The 25650-nt window shown below is 42.9% G+C and overlaps 3 protein-coding genes across 6 annotated transcripts in view; 1 reads left to right on the forward strand and 2 right to left on the reverse strand.

The window, feature by feature from the left end:
* LOC116381035 (microtubule-associated protein tau-like) overlaps window positions 1-3982 on the reverse strand; it is a 26129-nt gene extending 22147 nt beyond the window's left edge. The window contains exon 1 of the mRNA XM_031842826.1: window positions 3858-3982. The gene's annotated coding sequence lies outside the window, so the exon portion shown is untranslated. The remainder of the gene's footprint in view (window positions 1-3857) is intronic.
* Window positions 3983-4041: 59 nt separating this feature from the next.
* LOC116380491 (S-adenosylmethionine synthase-like) lies at window positions 4042-16424 on the forward strand. 2 transcript variants are annotated; one of them, XM_031842408.1, is made up of 9 exons: window positions 4042-4115; window positions 10500-10577; window positions 11121-11243; window positions 11348-11460; window positions 11560-11703; window positions 12390-12608; window positions 13027-13209; window positions 14398-14531; window positions 14959-16424. In XM_031842408.1, the coding sequence occupies exons 3-9, from the start codon at window positions 11141-11143 to the stop codon at window positions 15059-15061; spliced, it is 999 nt and encodes a 332-aa protein (XP_031698268.1). In that variant the 5' UTR covers window positions 4042-4115; window positions 10500-10577; window positions 11121-11140; the 3' UTR covers window positions 15062-16424. The 2 variants fall into 2 exon arrangements, with proteins under 2 accessions (XP_031698268.1, XP_031698263.1); XM_031842403.1 differs by lacking the exon at window positions 4042-4115 and adding an exon at window positions 8304-8482.
* A 455-nt stretch (window positions 16425-16879) lies between these two features.
* The window catches only part of LOC116381608 (transmembrane protein 150A-like), a 15755-nt gene continuing 6984 nt past the window's right edge, over window positions 16880-25650 (reverse strand). For all 3 annotated transcript variants that reach the window (XM_031843895.1, XM_031843894.1, XM_031843893.1), the window contains exons 4-8: window positions 25185-25271; window positions 24009-24076; window positions 20816-20943; window positions 18198-18375; window positions 16880-17800 (exon numbers count right to left, since the gene is read on the reverse strand). In XM_031843895.1, coding sequence (XP_031699755.1) covers window positions 17523-17800; window positions 18198-18375; window positions 20816-20943; window positions 24009-24076; window positions 25185-25271 — 739 coding nt within the window. In that variant the 3' untranslated portion in view covers window positions 16880-17522. The remainder of the gene's footprint in view (window positions 17801-18197; window positions 18376-20815; window positions 20944-24008; window positions 24077-25184; window positions 25272-25650) is intronic.

Below are 25650 nucleotides of genomic sequence, written 5' to 3' on the forward strand. Positions count from 1 at the left end.
TGCTTTTAGATGCCTGGTGTTTTTTTGCAGCTTGACCCATATAAGGGAGTAAAAATCGTGATATCTCTGCGAGGTTTTCATATAGATGCTGTCCTGTTGATTCATCGTTTGGTCCATAAATTGTCATAAAACAGTGAAAAATAACCTTCACATGTTCTCGGAATCCAAGGAGACCTCTCGTTGTCAAACAAACAGTTAATTATCATATAAGAGACAGAAAAAAGCTTTTTTTGCTCGAAAAACAATGAAGTAGATTAATCAATTAGTCGATCTACAGTTAATTAATCGACAACAATTCTGATAATCGATACATTTTTAGCATTCAACCAAGAGAAAGATGCCAAATATTCATATTTAAAATGTGAGGACTTGCTGCTTATTTTCAGTTTTATGTTTTAGAAACAGTTCTTAATAAATGTCATCTATAATCGATAGCGGCCGCCTCGATTAATCAATGAATGGACGAACGTTTCAGCTCCAATGACGGAGAATACAACGGAAACATGAAAGGTATTTTGTCTTTTGGGGACATTTTGGGATGTTAAAGGGTTTATCTATTAAATATCACAAGTTTAGTCTTAAAAATGCTTATTCTGTCTGAGCAGCAGTCATTAAAAGATATCCACACAGTGAGGTTTTTCATAATTAGTCATCAGTAATGCGGATGTAGTGGGTGAAGATAATAAAACATCACTTTAATCGTTTAAAACCAAAAAAAGACGACACCTCTGCCATATTATGATATTACAATTATGACAATATCTATATATTGATCATCCCTAATGATCCTCATGAACAGAGAGAAGCTGGAAGCCGAGAACATTTAACATTGTTGTCGATTCATTTCCTGGCGCTGAGTGTCGTCCTGCGCTGCTCGTAGCTCAGAGACGAGGACGCTGCTCTCATGCTCCACTGCTTCTGCATCTCTGACCTACTTTCCCCTCATCACTCCCTCCCTCAGCCCTGCAGACCGACTCTACCGCTCCGTGACGTGGTGCAGGAGCTGGGGGGGGGGCGTCTCCTGTTCAGCAGCTGTGATGCCCGGTAGTCAAACAGATTCTCCACCTTTGTTTCCTCTCCTCCAGGATGTAGAAACCAAACCACACCCTGCTGCTCTCCAAACAACACACGCGTCACATGATCGCAGACGATCTCTCAGCGCGGAATTCTACACGTGAGGGAGTCGACTTGTGTTGTCATGGTGAAGAGAGTGAAGTCATCACCAGCTGCTGCATGTTTCAATATGTACCCAGAAGAAGAAGATTAGGCCTCCAACGAATAACAATTCTCAAAATGTCAGAAGATACTATCACAAGTTCCCAAAACTCAAAGTGACGTCTTCAAATGTTTTCTTTGTTCAAAACCTAAATATATATAGTTTGCACTCACATAAAACAGAAAAAGCAGCAAATCTTCATGTTTGTGAAGAATATTTAGCTTTTTTTCGCTCAAAAATGACCTAAAAAACGACCCGTTGCAGATTAATTCCCCGTCTCTGGACTAACCGATGAATGAACTCATAGATCAGACATCTGAGTCTGAAGATCTTGTGTGAAAGCTCGTCTAGAGAAGTAATTCAGTGATGTTGTTGGTGTTGCCAGCCTAAGCCCCTGAGGCCGAGGCCGATGAGGTCACCTCTGGACTCGAGCCGACAGGAGGCAGCAGCCCGTCTTTGCTAAATGAGAGAACGACAATGAACCTGCATCTTCTGTTGTGAACGGTTACAGACTCGTCTCCATCGCTGCCCACCAACCGTTATTATGCAAAGCAGTACAGTGCTGCAGCTAAACGCATGTTAGACAACTCGGTTTACTTTCACCTCTTTACTTTGCTGTCAGACAGAACTGAAGCTGTTATCTGCGCTCTCTTCAAAGACACCAGACTCCATTGACAAAAAACGTCATTTTACCTTGGAGAACACAGGAGTTGCTGGTCTACAGCTGCCTCCATCGGTTAGTTTGTGTGTTTCTCCAAACCTCATCTGCTGGAGGTAAAACGCTGACTATGGAGAAGAACCTCATACAACCACATTGAGCTTCAAACAAAACTTCAAGCAAAAAATTTGAATATTTGGATTTGAATACAGAGCGATCACTGGGAAGCAACAGAATGACAGAAACCTCAAAAGAATGTTCAAGTTGTGGTTTAACGAGTGACCGTGTTAACTTGTGTTTCTCTCTGAATTTATTAAATGAGCATCATGCTGTATTGAAGAAGACTTGAAACTAGAGATTGAGACCATAAACTCATGTTTACAATGTTTACTGAGGTAATAAATCAAGAGAGAAGTAGAGTCATTTTCTCATAGACTTCTATACAACCAGAGGAGTCGCCCCCTGGTGGACACTAGAGAGAATGCAGCTTTAAGACGTGAAGCTTTGACTCCACTTAGAGAACCGGAGGTTGCCGCCTGAGTTCTAAACATATTTAAAATGTTTTTACTGTAGGTTTTCTTACTTGAACATAAGGTTTAGCTGTTCTCCTCCATGAAGATGTCCCTTCATGAAAAACTACAAGTTCAGCAGTTCTTGGGGGGGGGGCTGTGTGCTGTTCTGCAGTAACAACTGGTTCCAAAGCGCTGCAGAAACATGCAGAAGGCTGTTGTGTGTCTATTCACCCCCCCCCCTCCTTGTTTCATAAATCAACGTAACCAGAAGCTGTCTCTCCCCATGAGGATGGGTGAGGTGTGTCGGAGAGACTACAGGTATTACGAGGCTCTGACATGCGAGCGGCGCATTAACCTCATTGTTCTCATCCGGGGTTCGTGGTTGAAAAGGCTTTCCATGCATGCACCAGACTGTGCCATCACGATCCTGTCCGCTGACCCCGGGGCCGGATTACAGAGGAGCCCATATGTGTCAGATAAGCAGCCCGGTTCGCTGCTCGAGACGCTGCTGCGCGCGCTCTCTCCTCTGTTGATCAAATGAAAAATGGGCTTGGCATTTGCGCACAGGGCGCCGCGTCGCTATCCCGATCCCCCCCCCCCCCTAGACACTATGTGCTCTCTAAATACTGCAGGACATATGAACATACATGTAAATGGAATGCAAAACACCAGAGGGGTGTTTGCGCATCGGGTCTGCGGGTTTGCAGAATAAAAGGAGCGGATGTGTTCTGCGATGCTGGAAACCATTTAGGCCCTCAGCTGCAAAAAAGAGGAGAAAGATCCAGAATAACGGGAGCGAGGGAGAGAACAAAAAAGCTAAATATTCAGAGTCAAATCACAGCAGACGACACAAAGAAAAGAAAGCTGCCAACATTAAACGATATATTAGAGCGATAACATCGCGTTATTGTCCTCTGGGAGCCTTTAATGAGGAGATTATAGAATATTCTGGAGGATTAGTTTTGTCACAAAGGAACAATGTGAGTCTGGAGAGGGAGACGGACCTGCTCCGGAGGAGGAGGATGGAGACATTTTTGTTTTTGCACGGAATGAGGGAGGACAAACACGGCCGTGTTAGCGGAGGGAGGTGACGGCGACGGCCGCAACAAGAACCCGTTTCTCTGCTCTCTTGTAGATGGAGGATCATCGATGGAGATGGAGATCGCGCACAATTCAATAAAAAATAAACGCGCCATAAACGTGCAAAACAAGCCGCTGCAGGAGGAAGTGTGCAGCGAATATGTATTTCATTCACGTGCATGATAATTCTATACGTGTGTAAACGCTCAGAGGCCCAACCTCTCCCTCCTCCAGCAGAAATATATATATATTAAGTGACAAGACGAATGCCGATGGAGAAACACGACGCAGCGCTCTGACCCGCTGCGATGTTCACGTTTCAAACATCGCACTGATGTCGGATTGGAACAAATAACAGAAATATGTCGGGTTTTTGGGTTGTTTTTCTTACCTGAGTGCAGACGGCGGTGTTGTGTCTTCAGCAGCAGTCGCTCACCGGGCTCACACGGCTTCTTCTCGTCGCAGTGCAGCGGGCGGCCGGAGGGGGGCGCTGCGGAGCGCAGACGGGCTGCACAGAAATGCAACCTGTCTGCTCCAAACCAGCCATCTGGTTCCATGAAGGGTGTCAACAAAGAGCCGCTAACAAGAGCTTTACAGCACAACACGTTTCACGTGATTAATGCGTCACTCATCTGTCAATAGCACTTCTGTAGGTACATATCTATCATATTATATGATTAAATGTGTATAAAATACTCTGTTACAAGTAAAAGTCCTACTTTCACAATTTACTTAAGTCCCAAAAGTAAAACTCCTTTTTATTATGCTGACTGGACCGTTTCCAGTTGTGGAAAAGTAACTGAATACATTTACTCAAGTATTGTACTTATTATAATGTTGAGGTATTTGTACTTTCCTTAAATACTTCCATATTATGTTACTTTAAACTTTTACTCTACTACATTTATTTGACCAATTTAGTTAATTATTTCATGATAATACAAAATATAACTGATACAACAATCGAATGATAAAGTATTATATATTATTATGTATTAAGATGCACCAGATGCAACATCAAAGGTCTGAACATTAATGCGGCAATAATTAGAATCCAGTAATATAATATATATTATATATATTGGACCTCTGCTGGAGGATCTGGGTCTGTCCACGGTGGACCGGTCTCTGCTGGAGGATCTGGGTCTGTCCACGGTGGACTGGTCTCTGCTGGAGGATCTGGGTCTGTCCACGGTGGACCGGTCTCTGCTGGAGGATCTGGGTCTGTCCGCGGTGGACCGGTCTCTGCTGGAGTCTGAGCTGAAGGAGGTTCTGGTGAACCTGCATGAGTTCATCTGGTTTCACCAGAATCCGACCCGGTGGCTCCGATGACGAGCATTAAGAATAACTCTATAGAAACAGACCATCTTCTCTCTGATGGTCTCTTTACTGATGGAGGTCTGATAGAGGATCAGGACGACTGGTTCATATAGAGGATCAGGACTCCACTGAGACTGGTTCAGGACCAGTTAGAAGTTTAATAACTTTATATTTTGGGGGAAATGTGTATAAAATGATGCACACATATTTGCAGGTGCAGCTTCAACAGGAAGTGGAATAAGATGATTTTAACAACCTTAAAGCCTTTTATGAGCAGACCACCTTAAGGTGTCACTCAGACAGAACCAGGACATTCTGATGTAGCATTAAAAAATTAAAGCCCTTCAAAATCTCATTCATGAGACAATTTGTCTAATTTCAGATTCGATCTGAGAGGAAATGGTGCTTAGTTACAAAATCATTTCACGACCGGTTAAGGGCAAATTAAAAGTTATAAATGTTTTTTATTGAATCTAAAAACACGTCATTGTGTGAGAGACTTCCAGACTGAACAGTAGCTACAGTAACAGGTCAGTGTGGTCGGCACACAAAGGTCGGGTCTTGGCACATAAACCAGTGGAGGCCCCGGCGGAGGCCCCGGGGGACTAAACAGTGCACCCTTGTGTCGCTGCTCTCTCACTGGCTCTTATTGTGGCCTCCCACTAACACTCATTTTGGGCGCCAGCTTTTACACCAAGTCGAGAAAAACCCTTTAGTTCCAGAAAACAGCAGTGGAATCACTGAGGTCAGATGTGTTTGGGAATGTTGAGGCTATGATGTGTTGGCAGGACAAGACTCTTTGTTCCTTCTTTATTTTTACTCCCTCTCTCTCTCTCTCGCTCTTTCTCGGTCTCCTTTTGGGAAATCTGCCCGGTACAACAGCTGCAACGATCTGTGCGGCTGAAGATGATTGCATTTATCCTGGTGGGAGATCAGCCAGGTTGCTGCCGTGGGATCCTTCTCAGGCTGAGGTCCGTTTAAATCCTCATGTGGTCAGCAATCTGTCACCTGCAGGAGCCGCTTCAAGGACCGCAGGACGTTTCACTCTTTTCCGTGCAGATTATAGAAGGTGGAGCGTCAGTGTAGTTGGATAATTTAGGGCAAATAAGCTTCTTCGCTTTCTTGCCGGGAGTTAGACGAGAAGTTAAATATCACACATGTATATATGATGAATATGAATAACGGCCAGTTAGCTTAGCTTAGCATAAAGACAGAAAACAAGGGGGAACCAGTTAGATTAGCTCTGTGCAAAGGGAGCAAAATAATTACTAACTAATTATAAGGAGAGGGTTTTCTCTGAGTTATTGGTAAACGCTGAGAAGTGATTTCAATATGTACCACTGAGATGTAGTACAGTATAAAGTACAACATGTACCACTGAGATGTAGTACAGTATAAAGTACAACATGTACCACTGAGATGTAGTACAGTAAAAAGTACAACATGTACCACTGAGATGTAGTACAGTATAAAGTACAACATGTACCACTGAGATGTAGTACAGTAAAAAGTACAATATGTACCTCTGAGATGTAGTACAGTAAAAAGTACCTCTGAGATGTAGTACAGTAAAAAGTACAATATGTACCTCTGAGATGTAGTACAGTAAAAAGTACCTCTGAGATGTAGTACAGTAAAAAGTACATGTACCTCTGAGATGTAGTACAGTAAAAAGTACCTCTGAGATGTAGTACAGTAAAAAGTACAATATGTACCTCTGAGATGTAGTACAGTAAGAAGTACCTCTGAGATGTAGTACATTAAAAAGTACAATATGTACCTCTGAGATGTAGTACAGTAAAAAGTACAATATGTACCTCTGAGATGTAGTACAGTAAAAAGTACAACATGTACCCCTGAGATGTAGTACAGTAAAAAGTACAATATGTACCCCTGAGATGTAGTACAGTAAAAAGTACAACATGTACCTCTGAGATGTAGTACAGTAAAAAGTACAATATGTACCTCTGAGATGTAGTACAGTAAAAAGTACAATATGTACCTCTGAGATGTAGTGGAGAAGTAAAAAGTAACAGAAAATTGAAGTACTCGAGTAAAAAATGTACTTAAGTGCAGTACTTGCCTGCACTGTAAGGACTCAAACACTAGAGGGAGACACTACATAATTAACGCTCTCGCTTCTGCATGAAATCATCTTTATTTATTTATATTAGCAACGACTCCACAGAACACCAGAGCAGCAGGAACACGTCAAGGTTCAATATAATGTTTCGTGCATATTGTAGAAACTATATCTCTGATGTTTAAGCTGACTGAGACTAAATCATTGTGTCTCGATATTTCAGATTAGTTTGTTGAAAATGTGAAATCTTAGAGTGAACACCAAACAGTGTTTATAGCTTTTTACAATTTGAAGGGAAGATTTGATGCTCTATTGGAGATATGAGCTCACAGTAAAACCATCAGATGTCAGTAGAAGTACACGTCCTGCGTACTACTGCAGCTTTTCACAGCACGTGTTGTTGTTTTACTTGAATATTTCACGAGAGCTGCTGCTGTGGGAGGATTCCACTTCTGTTGATTACAGAAAGCATTTTGTGTGCAGCATGAATGATGCAGTGAACTTGAAGCTTCTGCTTCTCCTCCTGCTGTTCAGGTGATGTCGTCCTTTTAGAGCAGAGACCGATGCTTCATAATGCTTCACATCTCTGCAGCTGCAGAGGAAGAGAACTTATATATGACTGTAAGTCAAACTTATAATGAAGTAAAAGTACAGCAGTATCAGAAGATAAAATACTAATTATGCAGAATGAGCAACTTTAATATCACATGTATTATATTACTGGATTATATTAATTGATACATTAATGTGTTCATCACTTTAATGTTGCAGCTGGTAAAGATGACCCTCATTTGAATACTTTATATATTGTTGTGTAGTTTATACTTTGATATTTAATCAACATTTATTAGTTGATTGATTCATTTCTTTTAATAATCTGAATAGTAACTAAAGCTGTTGGATAAATGTAGTGCAGTAAGAAGTACAACATTTCCCTCTGAGATGCAGCGAATTAGAAGTATAAAGTACCACAAAACTGCGTAGAGTATTTGAGTGAATGTACTCAGTTCCTGGACCCTGCATGAGTTGTTATAACTGAGCCCTGACGGCTCCACGTGTCCCCCCATCAGAGACCTCGGGGGCCCCCAGGTACAAAGAAACAAAAGAGCGGGGCATGAATGAACCAGAGGCGGAGCTTCAAAGTAAAACAATCACATGAAATAAACTCTCTGATTCTAGAGTTATAACTTTCAGACAGGTCTGAGTTTGATGAGTCCACTTCCTGTCAACCTGTCAGCGCCGGAGGAGTCAAAGAAAAGTGTCTCAGAGAGAAAGAAGAAGAAGAAGAAGAAGAAGAAGAAGAAGAGAAAGGAACCCCCACCTCCCCTCCCCGGCCTCTGAATGGTCTAACCCACTGGTTCACATGCCCCCCCCCCCCCATGTGTGTTGTTTTTAGCCTCATATAGTGCAGAGTTATCTGGCTGCTGAGCCTCGCTGACGGTGAGATTAGGCTTCAGCCACGCTGTCCGTCTTTGTCCTCCCTGTCCTCATTAGACACACAGCCGACTGTCCAGGGAGCAACATGAACGGTACGATGGACGGGATCTACGACCGCGATCCTCATGACGGATCCTTCATGTTCACCTCGGAGTCCGTGGGAGAGGGACACCCTGGTGAGTAGAGAGGACCCCCCTCTCCCCTCTCCATGCTGCTGCAGGTTCATGAATGAGGAGCGGGGGTCAGCGTGTGCCGTCATGTTTCACTGATCATTGATGACTTTGAGGAATGTGCAGAATCCTGAGCGCTGCACGGAGCCACTGACCCAGAACAAACAGTAGTTTGAAGAGCCGGACAACTCTGACTTTATGATGATTTGTATTCATTTGTGTCTCTTTGTAGTTGTTGAGTCTCTTCAGTCATTCTGTGTCTCGTTGTGGTTGTTTTGTGTCTCTTTGTGGTCGTTTTGTGTCTCTTTGTAGTCGTTTTGTCTCTTTTCATAGGCGTTGTGAGTCTCTTTGTGGTCATTTTTGGGTCTCTTCCTGGTTGTTACGTGTCTTTTGAGTGACATATAGTAGGCGAAGGCCAGGGAGGGCCCCTGACACTTTGGGCCCCTATTAGGCCCGTTCAATAATCCATCTGGCTTCCACTAGATACCACCTCCTGTTAGTATGGCCTAATATGTAAGATTTTGTAATGTTTTTCTTCACGCCTTTTAACACCTGCAGATATTCTGTGCATATAGACTTTGAACGCTGCTTCTCAATGTTTAGTTTGACCTGAGAGGTTTGAATGAAGCATAACAAACATCAGCAGCAGATCAGAAATGTATTTTGGTCCTAAATCATTCAGGGCTTCAGTAGTGTGGAATGTTAACATCAGTTCTTCGACAGACAGGAAGCCAGCCTAAAGATCTCAGACCTGCAGGCGCCTGACTGACTGGAATAATAACTCCGGGTTCACTCTCATGTAGTTGACATTTAACTCAGTACGTTAGTGAGAAATCAACAGACTCTTTGATCTCTGAGAGTTTAGCTCATTATAACCTAATATGTAGCATGGTGAGTTTAATCTATTAATAATGCTGATTCCATCATTTTGGCTATAAAACTTCAAAGAAATGATACATTTCCAATCACAACTCCCCAAAACCTAAAGTGATGTCTTCTAATTACTGAATTAAAAAAGAAAATCTGGAACCTAGGCTACAAAATAAAGAGCATCTCAACCGTAACACACATCTAATGTCCAAACGTTAAAATTCAACAATAAATTCCTTCAGACAGGTATTTGCAGCCCGTGCACTCGACTGATATCAAAATACAACCAGCTTCCTCAGTGCAGTCTCACAAACATCACCCAGAAAAGAGACAAAACTGACAAATTACACATAAATGACACAAATAGACAAATAACACAAATAGACAGCAGACGCTGCAGCCACAAACACACATTAATGCAAAAACAAACAGAGCTGTAGAGTTTTACTCACCTGTATGACGTCATTCTGCGCGCCTTGACGTCCTCACAGACAGCTGACAGTCTCACTGGAGGTGAAATGAGTCTCGAAGCACATGTAGAAGTTGATTCAGCTCAAGCATATTAGCATATTAGCATGTTAGCATTTTTGTATTGCAGCTAGACCGAGCATTCACCTGTAGCTGACACATCGTCTTAGGTGCGTTAGATTTGCTCCACTCCGCCGGGCGGTGCCTATCGGGCCGGGTGACCGACGGCGTCCCTCACACCACCTGCCATTAGTGAAGGTAAACAGGCAGAGAGTCAGCTGACTGCAGACAGTCAGGAAGCTCCGCCCTCCCTCCTGCAGCTTCAGACAGACAGGTGTACAGACAGACAGGTGTACAGACAGACAGGTGAACAAAAAGCTATGTTTACAGACAGACAGGTGAACAGACAGATAGGTTTACAGACAGATCCCTGTGTGGAATGTGCTGAGGTGGGATGTGTCTCCAGACAGTTGATGAGGATCTGATGGAGTTACAGCGCTCCGTGTCTCAGGCTATTCATAGAGCTGCTGCTCCTCCGAGGTCGGATGTGTGGCCCTCCGATGGAGCCGTGACATGTGATCTCTTCGCTCGGCCCAGATCAGGAATGTGCAGCAGAAGGTCACGCGAGGGATCAACACAGTGATGCAGAAATTGATGCATTTTAATCTCTTGTTTTTGTTTCCAGATAAGATATGCGACCAGATCAGTGACGCTGTGCTGGATGCTCACCTGAGGCAGGACCCCGACGCCAAGGTGGCTTGTGGTGAGTAACGATGAGTAACGATGACTAACGATGACTAACAATGAGTAACGATGAGTAACGATGACTAACAATGAGTAACGATGACTAACGATGACTAACGACGAGTAACGACGACTAACGACGACTAACGACGAGTAACGACGAGTAACGACGACTAACGACGACTAACGACGAGTAACGACGAGTAACGACGAGTAACGACGAGTAACGACGACTAACGACGACTAACGACGACTAACGACGAGTAACGACGAGTAACGATGTGTCTCTGACCAGCAGAGGGAAGTAGAGCACAAACAAAGGAACATTTTGTTTATATTTTACAACATTTGTTGCACAACAACAACACTGTGAAAGCAATTATTCTTCTCATGCATGAAATTGTAAAAACAGATAAAAATGGGTTTCTTGACAAACCTTTGATCACTTCAGTCTGACATCGTTAGAATTCTCAAGTTGTCAGAAGGAATCGTTCATTATTTCACATCAAACCTCTATCTCATCGAGACAAATATGACGTCTGACGTCCTCTGTCTGACACAGAGACGGTGTGTAAGACCGGCATGGTGCTGCTTTGTGGTGAGATCACGTCCAGAGCCAACGTGGACTACCAGAAGGTGGTGAGAGACACCATCCGAGACATCGGATACGACAACTCAAACAAAGGTGAGTGTAAAACCAAATGTCTGGCCTGACCTTCGACAGATAGTTTGATGGTGCGAGTTAATTCCACGTGTCCCCTCTCCTCGTCCCCGGCTCTGTCTGTCCAGGCTTCGACTATAAGACCTGTAACTTGCTGGTGGCCCTCGAGCAGCAGTCCCCGGACATCGCACAGGGAGTTCACATCGACCGCCCGGAGAGCGACATCGGAGCTGGAGACCAGGTCCTCTTGAAAAACACAACACAACAAGTCTGTTTTATTACCGTTGAGCCTTTTAGAGAGTTTAAATGAGAACTTACTGGTTTCGTCCTGTGAGGACAGGGTCTGATGTTCGGATACGCCACAGATGAGACGGAGGAGTGCATGCCCCTCACCGTCGTCCTCGCACACAAACTCAACTCCAAGATGGCCGAGCTGAGACGCAGCGGGGCGGTCCCGTGGCTCCGCCCCGACTCCAAGACGCAGGTGAGGATCCAAATACACTACTAAGAAAACGATGTGCTGATAAAGTTTCAGGTGTGCAGACAGAAAGGACTCATGAGACACAGGAAACATGGACTTAAATTATTAAATTCGTTGTCTTCTGTAACTCATAACTAATAAAAATCCGCCTCAATAAAAGTTCCATCCAACTAGAAGAACTCATTAGAAATTAAGGACATTTTTACAAGAAGTTCAGCCCTTAAATTGTCACTTAATGAACAATAAAACATCTTCAGTGTGAAAATTTTAAAAAACCTCAAAGTCCCTTCAAAAAGACACAAAAAGACAACAAAGAGTCTGGTAAAGAACTATGAAAATGGGCAAAACAACCACAAAGAGACACAAACAGACCACAGATGAACACAGAAACCCCTTCAGAGAGACACAAAAAGACCACAAAGAGACTAAAACAAAGAGGCGCAAAACTACAAAAAAATTGCAAAACAACCACAGACTAAAAATAACTACTAAAAGACCAAAACAAGTGACACAAAATGACCACAAAGAGACACCAAACAACAACCATTGTCTCATTACCCGCCCACGTTTATGGGTCACAGTTGAGAATGTATATTGCTCTACACGCCTTACCAATTACATCCCAGTTTGAGCTCAACACGATGTAATATCTACAGTAAACTAAAACCTCTCCAATCCCATCCGTCCAGGTGACGGTTCACTACACCCAAGAGAACGGTGCCGTGATCCCCAAGAGGGTTCACACCGTGGTGATCTCGGCGCAGCACGACGACGACGTGAGTCTGGAGGAGCAGAAGAAGGTCCTGATGGAGGATGTCATCAAGGCCGTGGTCCCCGCGAGGTACCTGGACGACAACACCGTCTACCACCTGCAGCCCAGCGGACGCTTTGTGATCGGCGGTCCACAGGTACGAGTCTTTTTTCTCTCAGGCTCGTGCTGTTGAAACGTCTCTTCAGTGTGTTTGTTGTTTGTGCTGCACATGCTGCTGAAGTTCTGATCGTTTTTCTTCCTCATGCACGTTGAAAGTTGGTGAAGTTGTGCCAGAAAACCTAACTTTGCCATAAACACACAGCAGGTTGAAGGTTTTACATTAAATGCACACGATGTTAAGATGCAAACTCTTGAACTTTGCATAACAGGATGATTTAATGCTATAAATCAACGCATTGCAGGGTTTGGGGTAGGTTGAGGATTAACTGATTCGTTTTAACTCCAATTTTCATAATTGATTAATTGTTTGAATCATTTTATGAAAAGCAAAATGCCAAACATAGGGAACAATTGTTTGTGTGCGATGGAAAGATAAATCTTTGCGTGACTCTCAGGGTGACGCTGGAGTGACGGGCAGGAAGATCATCGTGGACACATACGGAGGCTGGGGGGCGCACGGTGGGGGGGCTTTCTCTGGGAAGGACTACACCAAGGTGGACCGGTCGGCTGCCTACGCCGCACGCTGGGTGGCCAAGTCTCTGGTGAAGGCCAAGCTGTGCAGGAGAGTGCTGGTGCAGGTGAGACCAACGCATCCTTCAGAATGGACAGAAAAAGATGGTGAAATACTGAGTTAGGTTTAGGAAAAGATCGTGAACTACTGAGTTAGCTTTAGGAAAAGATCGTGAAATACTGAGTTAGGTTTAGGAAAAGATCGTGAAATACTTAGGTTTAGGAAAAGATCGTGAAATACTGAATTAGGTTTAGGAAAAGATGGTGAAATACTTAGTTAGGTTTAGGAAAAGATGGTGAACTACTGAGTTAGGTTTAGGAAAAGATCGTGAAATACTTAGGTTTAGGAAAAGATCGTGAACTACTGAGTTAGGTTTAGGAAAAGATCGTGAACTACTGAGTTAGGTTTAGGAAAAGATCGTGAAATACTTAGGTTTAGGAAAAGATCGTGAACTACTGAGTTAGGTTTAGGAAAAGATCGTGAACTACTGAGTTAGGTTTAGGAAAAGATGGTGAAATACTGAGTTAGGTTTAGGAAAAGATGGTGAAATACTTAGTTAGGTTTAGGAAAAGATCGTGAAATACTGAGTTAGGTTTAGGAAAATATCGTGAACTACTGAGTTAGGTTTAGGAAAAGATCGTGAAATACTGAGTTAGGTTTAGGAAAAGATGGTGAAATACTGAGTTAGGTTTAGGAAAAGATCGTGAAATACTGAGTTAGGTTTAGGAAAAGATGGTGAAATACTTAGTTAGGTTTAGGAAAAGATCGTGAACTACTGAGTTAGGTTTAGGAAAAGATCGTGAAATACTTAGGTTTAGGAAAAGATCGTGAAATACTGAGTTAGGTTTAGGAAAAGATGGTGAAATACTGAGTTAGGTTTAGGAAAAGATGGTGACATACTTAGTTAGGTTTAGGAAAAGATGGTGACATACTTAGTTAGGTTTAGGAAAAGATCGTGAATACTGAGTTAGGTTTAGGAACAGATGGTGAACTACTGAGTTAGGTTTAGGAAAAGATCGTGAACTACTGAGTTAGGTTTAGGAAAATATCGTGAACTACTGAGTTAGGTTTAGGAAAAGATCGTGAAACACTTCGTTAAGTTTAGGAAAAGATCGTGAAACACTTCGTTAAGTTTAGGAAAAGATCGTGAAATACTGAGTTAGGTTTAGGAAAAGATCGTGAAACACTTCGTTAAGTTTAGGAAAAGATACGCCATCAGAGATGTTTTCATGTTTTCTCTCGTCTGTGTTTTCAGGTATCGTACGCCATCGGAGTCGCCCACCCGCTCTCCATCTCCCTCTTCACCTACGGCTCCTCTCAGCAGAGCGAGAAGGAGCTGCTGCAGGTCGTCAACAAGAACTTCGATCTCAGACCCGGCGTCATCGTCAGGTCGGCACTGAAATGATCACACTGCATCTGTTTTGTTGATACATGCAACGTGATCGTGAGGAATGTAACTCTACTCAGTGGTGGAAGAAGTACTCTGATAGAATACTATTAAGTTGATATCTCATCAGACAGTATAAGAAAAATAAGGTGTTTTTTGAGCATGGAAACTTGTTCTACTAGAAACCCCAAAAAAATGAGCAGGATATGTCTCCTTTAAGTAAAAGTACCAAAACCACAACGGTTTGGAACTACTGGTTTAACGTGAAATCTTAAGTAACTCCTAAAGCTGTCAAATAAATGTAGTGAAGCAGAAGTATGGAAATACTCAAGTAAAGTACCTCTATGTTGTACTTAAGTTCAGTACTTGAGTTTGTTACTTTCCACCACTGGATATGTTTAACCTGAGTCCATCTCGATTGTGCTGCAGAGACCTGGACCTGAAGAGACCGATCTACCAGAAGACGGCCTGCTACGGACACTTTGGGAGGAAGGACTTCCCCTGGGAGGTCCCGAAGAACCTCAACTTCTAGAGTATCTGTGTGTGTGTGTGTGTGTGTGTGTGTGTGTGTGTGTGTGTGTGTGAGAGATGTATAGATAGCTGACCTCGTGCTCCTGTAACCTGGTAAGGCAGCTGGGAGGGATGGGTCAGGGTGGGTGCAGATAGTCTCTGCTGATTGGACGAAGGATTGATGGACCCCTTCAATAGTAACCTGAAATATGAGCGAGCTCTTTGGTATTTCTGTCTTGGTATGAAGACCTGCAGGGACTTGACCGCCACAAAACAACAAAAGATATACAGCAGATTTCCCAAAGTTCAGTCATAAGTTCATTGCTGCATGCATCCTAATATTTATAACAGATTCTAACTATAGATAGTACTTTTGAATGAGAGAAAGCTGAGATAGATAGCAGAGAGTCTGCAGGTGGAAGTTGGATAATCCAAAGCTTTCAGTTCTTTATAGTTTGAATGCACAAAGTTAGAAACACTGTTCTGCTCTAAGGTCTAAGTTGCATATTATTTGGTACCAAACCAAACGACCTGCAGACACTTGATCCACACAAAGATGAGATGTGATCTCAGAAGGTATACAGCAGATCTCCCAAAGAAGTTTCAAGTGAGAGAATTAGAGAAAAACTTGGTTCCTCAAATGTACAGTATATACTGTGTGTTTATGTTGGTCAGTGTTTCTATTTAGTAGATAGCTGGCTGTTAGGAGAGAGAGAGAGAGAGAGAACGAGAGCATCTGAAAATACTGTCGAAGAAGTTTCAAATGTCAGCGACTAATAACATTAATAATCCTGAATGCTTCCTAACATTTATTTTTGTATAATAAATACCTGCAGGTTGTAGTGTCTAATCTAAAACATATTTTATTATTAATATTTGGTATAAGCTGCAAGTCAATAGTTTTTAGTTTCTTTTTAAAATCAATACACAAACCTGCATTCTGATCATCAGATGAACTTCGTAGGTTGTTTGAGTTTCGTATTATTTGGTGCTTAAAACGTAAATTCAAGACCTGCAGAGACACATGCAAAGCAAATAAGAGATGTGAATTAAGAGAAACACTGAATGCTTCCTGACGTTTGTTTTCACATGACAGACAGCTGCAGGTCCTCGAGTCTAATCTCAAGATCTTAAATGATTACAATACAGGCTGAATGTCTTACTTATTTTTAGAGCTTTATTATGAAATCAATGCACAAACCTGCTTTCTGAATATCATACTTTCTTCTACGGTCGTTACATGAAACAGCCGTTTCTTCAGTTTGATATTATTTGACAATAAAAACATCTGGACGTCTGCTAAACAAAGATGTGATCTCAGAATGTTTAAAAGTCACAGAAGCAGAAGAAAAACTTTGCATATACCGTTTCATAAATAATGTAAATATGATTTTTGAACAATAAAACATTTGATTTTTCTTCCAGGCTGAATACATGAATGAAAATAAGAAACTCATTTATTTTTCTCCTATTTGCTTTTATTTGTTTGTTCTCCACGCACATCACGGAACTTTATCTTCTTGTTTATGTGTTTCTGCATATGATCAAATACAGACAATACGAATAGTTTGGTCCCGTTCAAACTGTGAAGATAATCGTCACCGAGCGCAACGGCTTTTTTGGCAAAGAGCTGATACAGCAAAATATACAACAGAGCTTATTTCAGGCAACATGAGAAGATGTGAGACAGCTTGTAGTCTTGTGATTATTTGTCATCGTAACGTCTCTCTGTGGTTTTGTGTCACTTTGTAGTTGTTTTGCCCTTTTTGTAGTCATTTTATTTATCTTTGTGGTCGTTTTGTGTCTCTTAATAGTCATAGTGAGTTTCTTTGTGGTTATTTTGAGATTCTTTGTGTTATTTTTAGATTCTTTGGGGGGGGGGGGGGGCATTTATGGCAATGTTGCCATTAAGAGTTGCACAAACTGTTTCTGTTTCATAACAACTGTTCAACATAAGGACATATTTGTAAATCTTCACCTTACTTTAGTGATGTAAAGAGCAAACAGCTGGTTATGTAACAAAATTTCCTGAGTGAAAAAAACCAACAGCGCTCGATGTCTGAACGTCTGAACATTCAAACTAACGGACGCCGCTGCATCTGAGGCCCCTTCAGGACGCTCAGTCTGATCAAAGGCCAGGAATGCAAGAGTGATCGTTACACTGAGAGGATTCAAACAAACAGCGAAGTGTGTGTGTGTGTGTGTGTGTGTGTGTGTGTGTGTGTGTGTGTGTGTGTGTGTGTGTGTGTGCGCGTGCATGTGCGTGCATCTCTTTCAGTGTTCAGAAAGGCACTTGCAATATTGTGCACTGCACTTCAGCACAGCAGGATGAAGGTCCTTTAGTCTTTGGTCACTGCTGAGCAGAGCAGCTTTGGCACCGTGTCCGTGTGCAGCAGTGAGCGAGAGGAGACGCAGGATGCAGCGTCCAGGCTCTCCACTCCACTGGCGTCGCCCATTGACCTCCATGGACGTCTGCAGCTTGATTACAGCATCGATAAGTTGTCCGGCTGGTGGTGGTTGGAGCCGCCGCCCACCTCCATCTTGCGTCCGGAGGTGGAGAAGCTCTGCAGCACTTCTCCTCCTTGTCCTCCTCGTCCTCCTCGTCCTCCTCTGGACAGAACCATCAGCGTGTCGCCCGACATGCCCCCAAACTCGAAGGCAAACGTCCCGTAGAAGAGCATGATGAGCATGCAGTAGATCCATTCGAAGATGGCGGAGGCGTGCTGCAGGGCGAAGCTCTCCTGGCAAAAGAAAACTCCGCCTGGTGAGTTTACGGTTAAGGAGGACAATGAGGCTGCACAGCAGGGGGCTCCCGAATCCAAACACACACACTTTGTTGTCTTTATGGGTGTTATCGAGAACATCTGTTTTCTTATTTCTGATGTGTAAGTTTATTCATGCAGTGAGACTTTACACACTAAAGAGGTCCAGAGGAAGGACATTTGGATTCAGGAAATGGATGTAAGCATGTTTTACTCCAGCAGGGGGCCACGTAACACAATTAACAAAGTACATCTACTCAAGTACTGTACTGAAGTAAATTGTCTCATGAATGTGATTTGAAGTGAGCTCACGAATCATGAAACAAAAATATCTTCAACGTTTTCAACTTTTGCTAGTCAGATAAACACAGAATTGGCTTCATGCTGTCAGGATACTGAGCACCAGGGCGACCAGAGCCAGCAGGGCCATCCCCACACGGAGGTGACCCACTCGGTACTCCTCTTGGGTCTTGGCCAGCCTGTAGGTCAGAGCCGACTGAAGACACACAAACAGCATGCTGGAGGGGAAGGCCACGCCGGCTCCGACATAGTGGAGGACTTTGGCGAAATCCACCTGAGAAATAAACAAAAACCCTTTAGAATCATGCGCAGGTTCTATTTCACCTCAGGGAGCAGCAGCGACATCGTGGATCGTCATTCAGGTCTCACTAGACTAGTCTCACTTCTTGCCTTGTTTTACTAACTTTCTTCTTTTTTTAGCCTCAGCCTGTTGGTCAAGACCAAAATATGATTATGTGACTGTTGGATGCATATCCATTCATGGTCCCCAGAGGATGAATTATACAGATTCTAGCGATCCCCTTTATATCTCTCTAGCGCCACCACGAGGGTCACATTTGTGGGTTATTTTGTGAGATCTCTCAACAACCATTTGATAGATTTCTGTTACATTGTGTGCAGACATTCATGTTCCCCAGAGGATAAATCCTGCTGCATATTTATTTCCCAACTTTTCCTCAAGTGCCACCATGAGGTTCTCGTTTGTGGCTGAATACCCATGAATTCTGTTCAGACAATCGTGTTCCCCAGAGGATGAATCATCTATTGTGGTTTTCATCTGGAAACAATAAAGCTGATAAAAAAACAACAAACAAATGACACCCAAACACAAAGGCTCATCGTGACCCAACACCGGCACTAATAATAGTAATCACTGTCACAATATCATCCGTCAAACAACGTCCCGGGACAGAACAATCTGCACCAGCAACATACTGAACTGATACCAATTTACAAAAGCAACGACATCATCTCCTTTATCACCCATCACTGAGAGGAAGAAGACAACGTCTCAGTTTGAACTAACGAGCTGATAAGAACCTGATACTTTAATGTACTCAGACACTTTCAGCCTCACACACAGAGGAAGTTCATCTTTACTGCATTTATCCTTTTTTTAAATACTTCAAACGCAGCAGCTGGTACGACGATGACGCATGCTGAACATTGGGGTTGAGCGAGTGACAGAGGTGCATTGTGGGGAAGCATCACAGCTGTTAAAGTCGTGTAATTACAGGGAAGAGACACAAAAGAGCAAGCAAACGTACATTCTGCTTTAACTGTGTGTGCTGGTTCCACACAAACCACCCACGAGTTCTCCGTTCACGTCTACAGGGAAGAAGAATATGAGGAAAATCTGAAGATGTCTCTCTACTGAACACTTTAAGTAGCATTAAAGTCATATTGTTTTGCCAGTAGGCATAACATTAGTTTCAGAAAAGTCTGAAGTTCTTCAAAAAGAGTGTTTCAATATACAGCACATCAATGTTTACTCCGAATGGGGAGGAGTGGCCTCCTGCAGCCAATCAACGTTGAGAGGGTGAATTGGATGACAGACCCGGAGGATGAAATGTGCAGATCGTGGCCCCAAATGTAATCAGAGGGGCCCAGACGTGTGCAGACAGATCGGCAGGAATCTGAGCCTGGAGAGGGCCTCCAACTACTCCAACTACTGACCTTTGACAAGAGTGTCACCACCGATATCTCAAAAACAGCTCCGCACACACAGAGAAACACGTAGCCGACGCAAAAACCTGAAAACACAAATGTCAGTCTTTGGTTTGTCCGCTCTGGGCTACTGTAGAAACATGGCGGATTGCCTGAATTGGACATATGTAGAGATGTTTGTTCATTAAGTTTGGTGATCTCATAGCAGTATAGCAAGCAACTACATGCAGTGGTGTGAACATGCACACACACATCTCTGATGAACTACCTGCAGTAACTCACAGTTATCATATGCTCAGCAGCAGCTTTAACGCGATCACCTGAGGCGATGATAACTCCTGTACGTGCAGCGTGTCCCAAACATGTACGCACATGTTCTGCAGCTCTTCTTCTCTACATTAAATCTGTGTCTTTATCTCAGCAGCTAATTCAAAACCAGCAGTTACAGGTCAGCACAAAAAGGCGACCGCCACACTGAGCAACGCGAGGGCGTCCTCCTTGAACCGGGCTTCTCTCTGGAGTTCAGCGAGGACAGGAACACCAGGAACACGCACACGGTCTTGTATTTATTAAGGTCACACTACCGCAGAGAGGCCCGCCAGACGATCTACAGACAGGACGAACCCAACATCAAAAAGAGATTTGCTTGGAAGCTCTACAAAAGAGCGGGAGAGTCGCACATCAGAGAGGCTCAGCGGGGCGTCTGAAGTCCAGCAGAAGCACCACATGCATGAGATGCAGAGATGCTGTTTTCATCTGTTTGGCACTACTTGATCCCAGTTTGTGGAAATTTGATAAAACATAATAAGAAATGTGCGTCACATGAGCCCAACATACACTGAAATAATAAAAGCGATGACCACTGGATTAAATATTACAGACATACTAGCAGCTCTGTGAGTAAATGCTAACATCAGCATGCTAACATTAAAGAAATCCGATAAGCACCGCCACTCCGCTGACAATCTGCCCCAGTGGCCACTCGCGGTACTTCGACTCACTCGGTCCTGCAGCTTTTTCAAAGACGTCGGTCAGATCGTGATTACCTGGAAGTTTCCCACCATGATGAGGCCGGCGGCACAGATCCAAGCCGCGGAGAGGCCGGCGGTGTTGAGGACACAGTTCTGGTGTTTCTCTATGACATGAGCGTAACGCAGCAGACCGATCAGCATCACTACAGATGGAGAGAGAGACGGAAATAAGGACGACACATTTCATCATTCAGTTTGGTAATCACACCAATCCTCCAGGAAATGAGCCCAAACTACAGAACAAAGGGTTTCAGATTCATTCTTTTCTGCTCTTGTTAAAAAAAAGAAAGAAAAACTTTCTGCATCCAAAAACACACACATGTAGATTCAGGAGTTACTTTAAAACACCGTCCACCATCTTTAACAAGCATTGATTATTACACAGTTGATGGTACTCTTCTTATTTACTTTACTTTTCAAATTCTCCTGTTGTACCTTCACACTTTCACACTTTCACTCGGAGACGAAGGACCAGAGACCGAGTAGTCAGAGAAGTTATTTCACATGACTCTTAAATGTTAATTCTTCTCTGGGCAGATCATAACCAGTATGTCTCATATATTCAGAGACTCTGGTGATTATTAAAAGCGGTAATGTGAAGCGCAGCTACGAGACAAAGCACAAATCTTTTGAGCAAACGTACCACAGAAAATAAACAACGTAAGAGCCAATGAGAGAGCTCGACCGCCATTTTAAAACCAGGATGCAGCATGAAAGGAACAGCGAGCTCACGGAGCTTCATCCGAAACGTTAAAAAACGACGACGCTGCAGATCTCAGTGTGAGCAGATTCCTGATGTCTGTTTATTGAACCGCTCCATCAAAGCTTCGCAGCAGCTCACATCTGGTGCTCGTCACGCCGATAAGTACAGTTGTGATGTTCATGTTGTTAGTCCGGCAGTGAACCAGCAGCGACAAGTTAAACAGGACGCCTCACAAACATAAAGTCTTTATGAGAGCAGAGTGAAAACAGCTTTTGATGTCGGGGAAATGTACACGCTAGCGTTCACTGAGAGCTGACACCATTTGTCGATTAATAGACACACAGGAAAATTAATCACCAACTTTTTTTCAACTTCAGTGCAGCTGTGTTTTGAGCTAAATGCGAATGCTAGCATGGCAGCATGCTCACAACGCTAACATGCTGATGTTTACCATGTTCCCCAACTTAGCTTAGCGTGTTAGCATGCTAACATTTTCTAATTGGCGCTATTTAGAAAGTACAGGTGAGGCTAATGCTAACGCCTTTAGTTCTGCAAGTATTTGGACATTAAATCACACGTTTGACCCGATGATGACGCGAAAGGAAAAGTCAGAGGATCACCAAAAACCATCCCGAGGGGATCATGAATGCGTGTACTAAATCTTATTGAGACATCATACCCGTCTCTCACAAAAATAAAATAAAAATACATTTATAAAAAATTAACTAAATAGAAAGAAACAGAAAATTCCAAACTGAATATATTTTGGTTTTGTCCTGTTAAATGAACATAATCGTGACCCTGCAGCCCAAATGTGAGTCTTTACTGTCTGACCCGACCTTTGTGGGTTCCCAGCAGGTCTCACAGGAGTTAACGGCACCACACAGCTCTCGTTTACGTGGCGTTAAAACAAATGTGAACATTTTGACAGAATTCTGCAAAATGCAGCCAAATAACCCTCCAAACGTGAGTAATGAGGTGAAAACTGCACAAACTGGAAAAAACGTAAAATGCTTTTAAACAAACATGAGATAAAGTAACATTCCTCTCTAACTAAGTTAGCAATCTAAATAACCTGGGCTGAGACAGGTTCATGGGCTTTTTAAGCGTCTGTAAATTCCAGCATTTTCTTAGAAAAACCAGGAAGATTGAGATAACATCCAATATTAACACGCACGAGGAAGAGTCTTTTTATAACAGAGTTGTTACAGATTACAGATGTGACCATAAAACTACCAAGAGAATTCATAAATCTTAGAAATATAATCTCCGTCTCTTCTGGAATATAAAACGTTGGCCACAGAGAACGTCTCTTATTTGTAATTTTTCTCCTCAGCTTCCTGTCTTAGCTCCCTTTGTGTTTGTAGTGATGGAAGTTTACAGACAGCGGTGTGTCGTGCTGAGACAAGCCTACGTGATCACCCACCAAACCCAGTTCCTTGGAAAAACTACATCAAAGTGAAGACTGTGCTGTTCAAACAAACACATCTGTGTGAAAACAACTGGATTATGTAATAAATACACCATCGTCAGCCTTTGCAAAATCTGAGTCGAGACAAACTGAACTGTGTATGAGTGCAAAACCTCAGAGTAAAGGCTCCTACACAGCGTGTCACCGCCAAACATGCAATCAAACAATCAATCAAGTTCTATTCATTAAGCACCTTTTAAACAAATCAAATGCAATTCAAAGTGCTTTACAAATGATTGACAAGACCAAAACAAGATGAAAATGGAGAAAAGATGAAGAGACTAATGCAAACTAAATTAAGTTAAGAAAAGTAATTAAATAAAATACAACACTTAATACATTGACCATGATAAAACAGTAAACAACCATTTAATTTCCGACACCGTCAGAAAACACGTCTTACGAACTAGTTCCGTTCATTGGCTGCAAGACCAAGACAGGAAGTCAGTGGCGGTGCCCGAGAGAAGCCGCTCTGCTCTCCATTGGAAATAAAAGTCTTGCTCTCTGCAATGTCAAACCTCCACGTTGTCAGCCTCCAATTAAAGAACCTCAGTAGAGCAAAGTTCACTGTGGTGAACTCCTGGAGTGTGAATTCTCAGAGAGTTTTATAAAGCGAACGGAAAAAACATCTTAATGCGACACCCTGCACCCTCGGAGTAAACCCCACTGAGTCAATGCTTGAAAGTGTTTTTGGCACAGAGCAGAGAAGTTGCCCTCCTGGGTCATATAAATGCACCATTCATGGCATAGAGGGAATTTTCCCTTCATAGAGGAGGAGGAGGAGGTGTGTGTGTGTGTGTGTGTGTGTGTGGAACAGAGAACTTGGCTTGAAGCGTCACAGCTGAGAAAACAAACCTGAAGTTCTGAGTGCACAGAGACCCGTTCAACCAAGAGCAGCATGTTGGGTAACTGTGTTGCATACTTGAGCTGCGTTCACTGCGCACACACACACACACACACACACACACACACACACACACACACACACACACACACACACACACACACACACACAGACTCGGGTTGACACTTACCCATAAAGGACCCAGTGCTGCAGATGAGGCTGAAAAAGCAGCTTTCAGGTGGCAGGGTTCCACATTTACTGCAGTGAAGAAAGAAAGCAGAAATAGTCATGAAAAAGCAGCGTGGCCTTCTGTGTGTTCTTACTCACTCTGTGGAATCAAAGACATACCAACATGTGTTCTTGGAAAGCGGTTTCACAGGAAGAAATACGTCTATAAATGGAAATAAAAACCGACAGTCCTGCTGGGAGGTTGAGAGAAAGAATGACCCCGAGATCTTCATCTACAGATCTAAAGTGTTAGCTTGAGTTTGGTGGCGCCTGAAGGCCACTAACTCCTCCACACGGCTCCTTTAAGTAAAGGATTTGAATACTGGCTCCTACAGCTGGCTCCTACCGTGAAAGGGAAATTTATTTGGTCCCTCGGACGGAGGTGATTTTTTACATGAATGTCTTCATGCAGACATGACAGCACATTTACGGGAAGAGCCACAATGCCGGCGGGATATCTGACAAAAATGTTGTAACAGTGAGGAAGAAGATGTTCTCTGCCCCTCTCTCCTTTAATGTTAATCTGACGGCATCCAATTGAGAAATGACTGCAGACATTAAGTTTCCATCAGGGTTCGTACATCACTTGTACATGTCTGCTCACTACATGCATACAGTCTTTTAGATTAGTGCACATCAACAGTTCTAGACTCAGAAATGTTCTGTTGCAGCCACTTGAATGTCTGATATTTCTCATTCTGTCCATGAATCACACGCAGTTAAAGGTGCTTTTTTAACTTTACTGCATGCCAAGTAAAACACAAGGTGTACTGGCATGTTCTTGTTCTTCTGTTTGGGTTCAGTGTTCCAACGGAACTTTAATAAAAGAGCTAATTTCCCTTCATTCGATACCGGCGCTCACATCATGTGTACAGTGTGTGTGTGTGTGTGTGTGTGTGTGTGTGCTGATATTGTTATTAGTGTGAGAGGGGAAAGTTTCATCTTTGCTTTATTACTGCGGCTTCTCGTAAATCACACGACTCGATGTCAACAATGCGCCATTGTTTTGGCTCTTTGAAGATCACATGCAGGAAGTAGACAACTGAGTGTTACATAAGAGGAGTTTCACAATAAGAGGAGTTTCCCAGCAGAATGAGTGAACGAGTCCTGCAGGACCTGCGGAGGTTTGGTCACTGACCTGATGAGCGGTATGTTGTCCAGGGTGCAGCACAGAACCGGACCCCTCTGTAGTGGAAGCTGCTCCTCACATGACTCATTATAAAGCCTGCAAACACACACACGGACATGCAAACACTCTCAGTCATCGTGACTTCTGATGTGCAAACAACTGTCGAACATCTGCCCCAAATGTTTTTAGGTGAAAGATCTCTAAAATAACACACTTCAGAATGCTTAACCGAGTACAACAACACAGGGATACATTTCTACGGAGAGGTGCAGCTGTTTTATGAAGACTAATTCAGTCATGCAAACACTCTCAGTCTGCAGATAAAGAGATTTAAAAGGTAAATATTTGAAGGTGCATAGGTTGTTAATTCAAAAATGGGCCCATCTGGAATCTTTGAAGTCTTCCTAAAGTTCAAAATTCTAAATTGAATCCCCATATTAGATTATTTTATATTTGAATCATCTTAAAGCACCTT

The sequence above is a fragment of the Anarrhichthys ocellatus genome, unplaced genomic scaffold (genome assembly GCF_004355925.1).
Source record: "Anarrhichthys ocellatus isolate YVR2014 unplaced genomic scaffold, GSC_Weel_1.0 scaffold4, whole genome shotgun sequence".
NCBI classification, from domain to species: Eukaryota; Metazoa; Chordata; class Actinopteri; order Perciformes; family Anarhichadidae; genus Anarrhichthys; species Anarrhichthys ocellatus.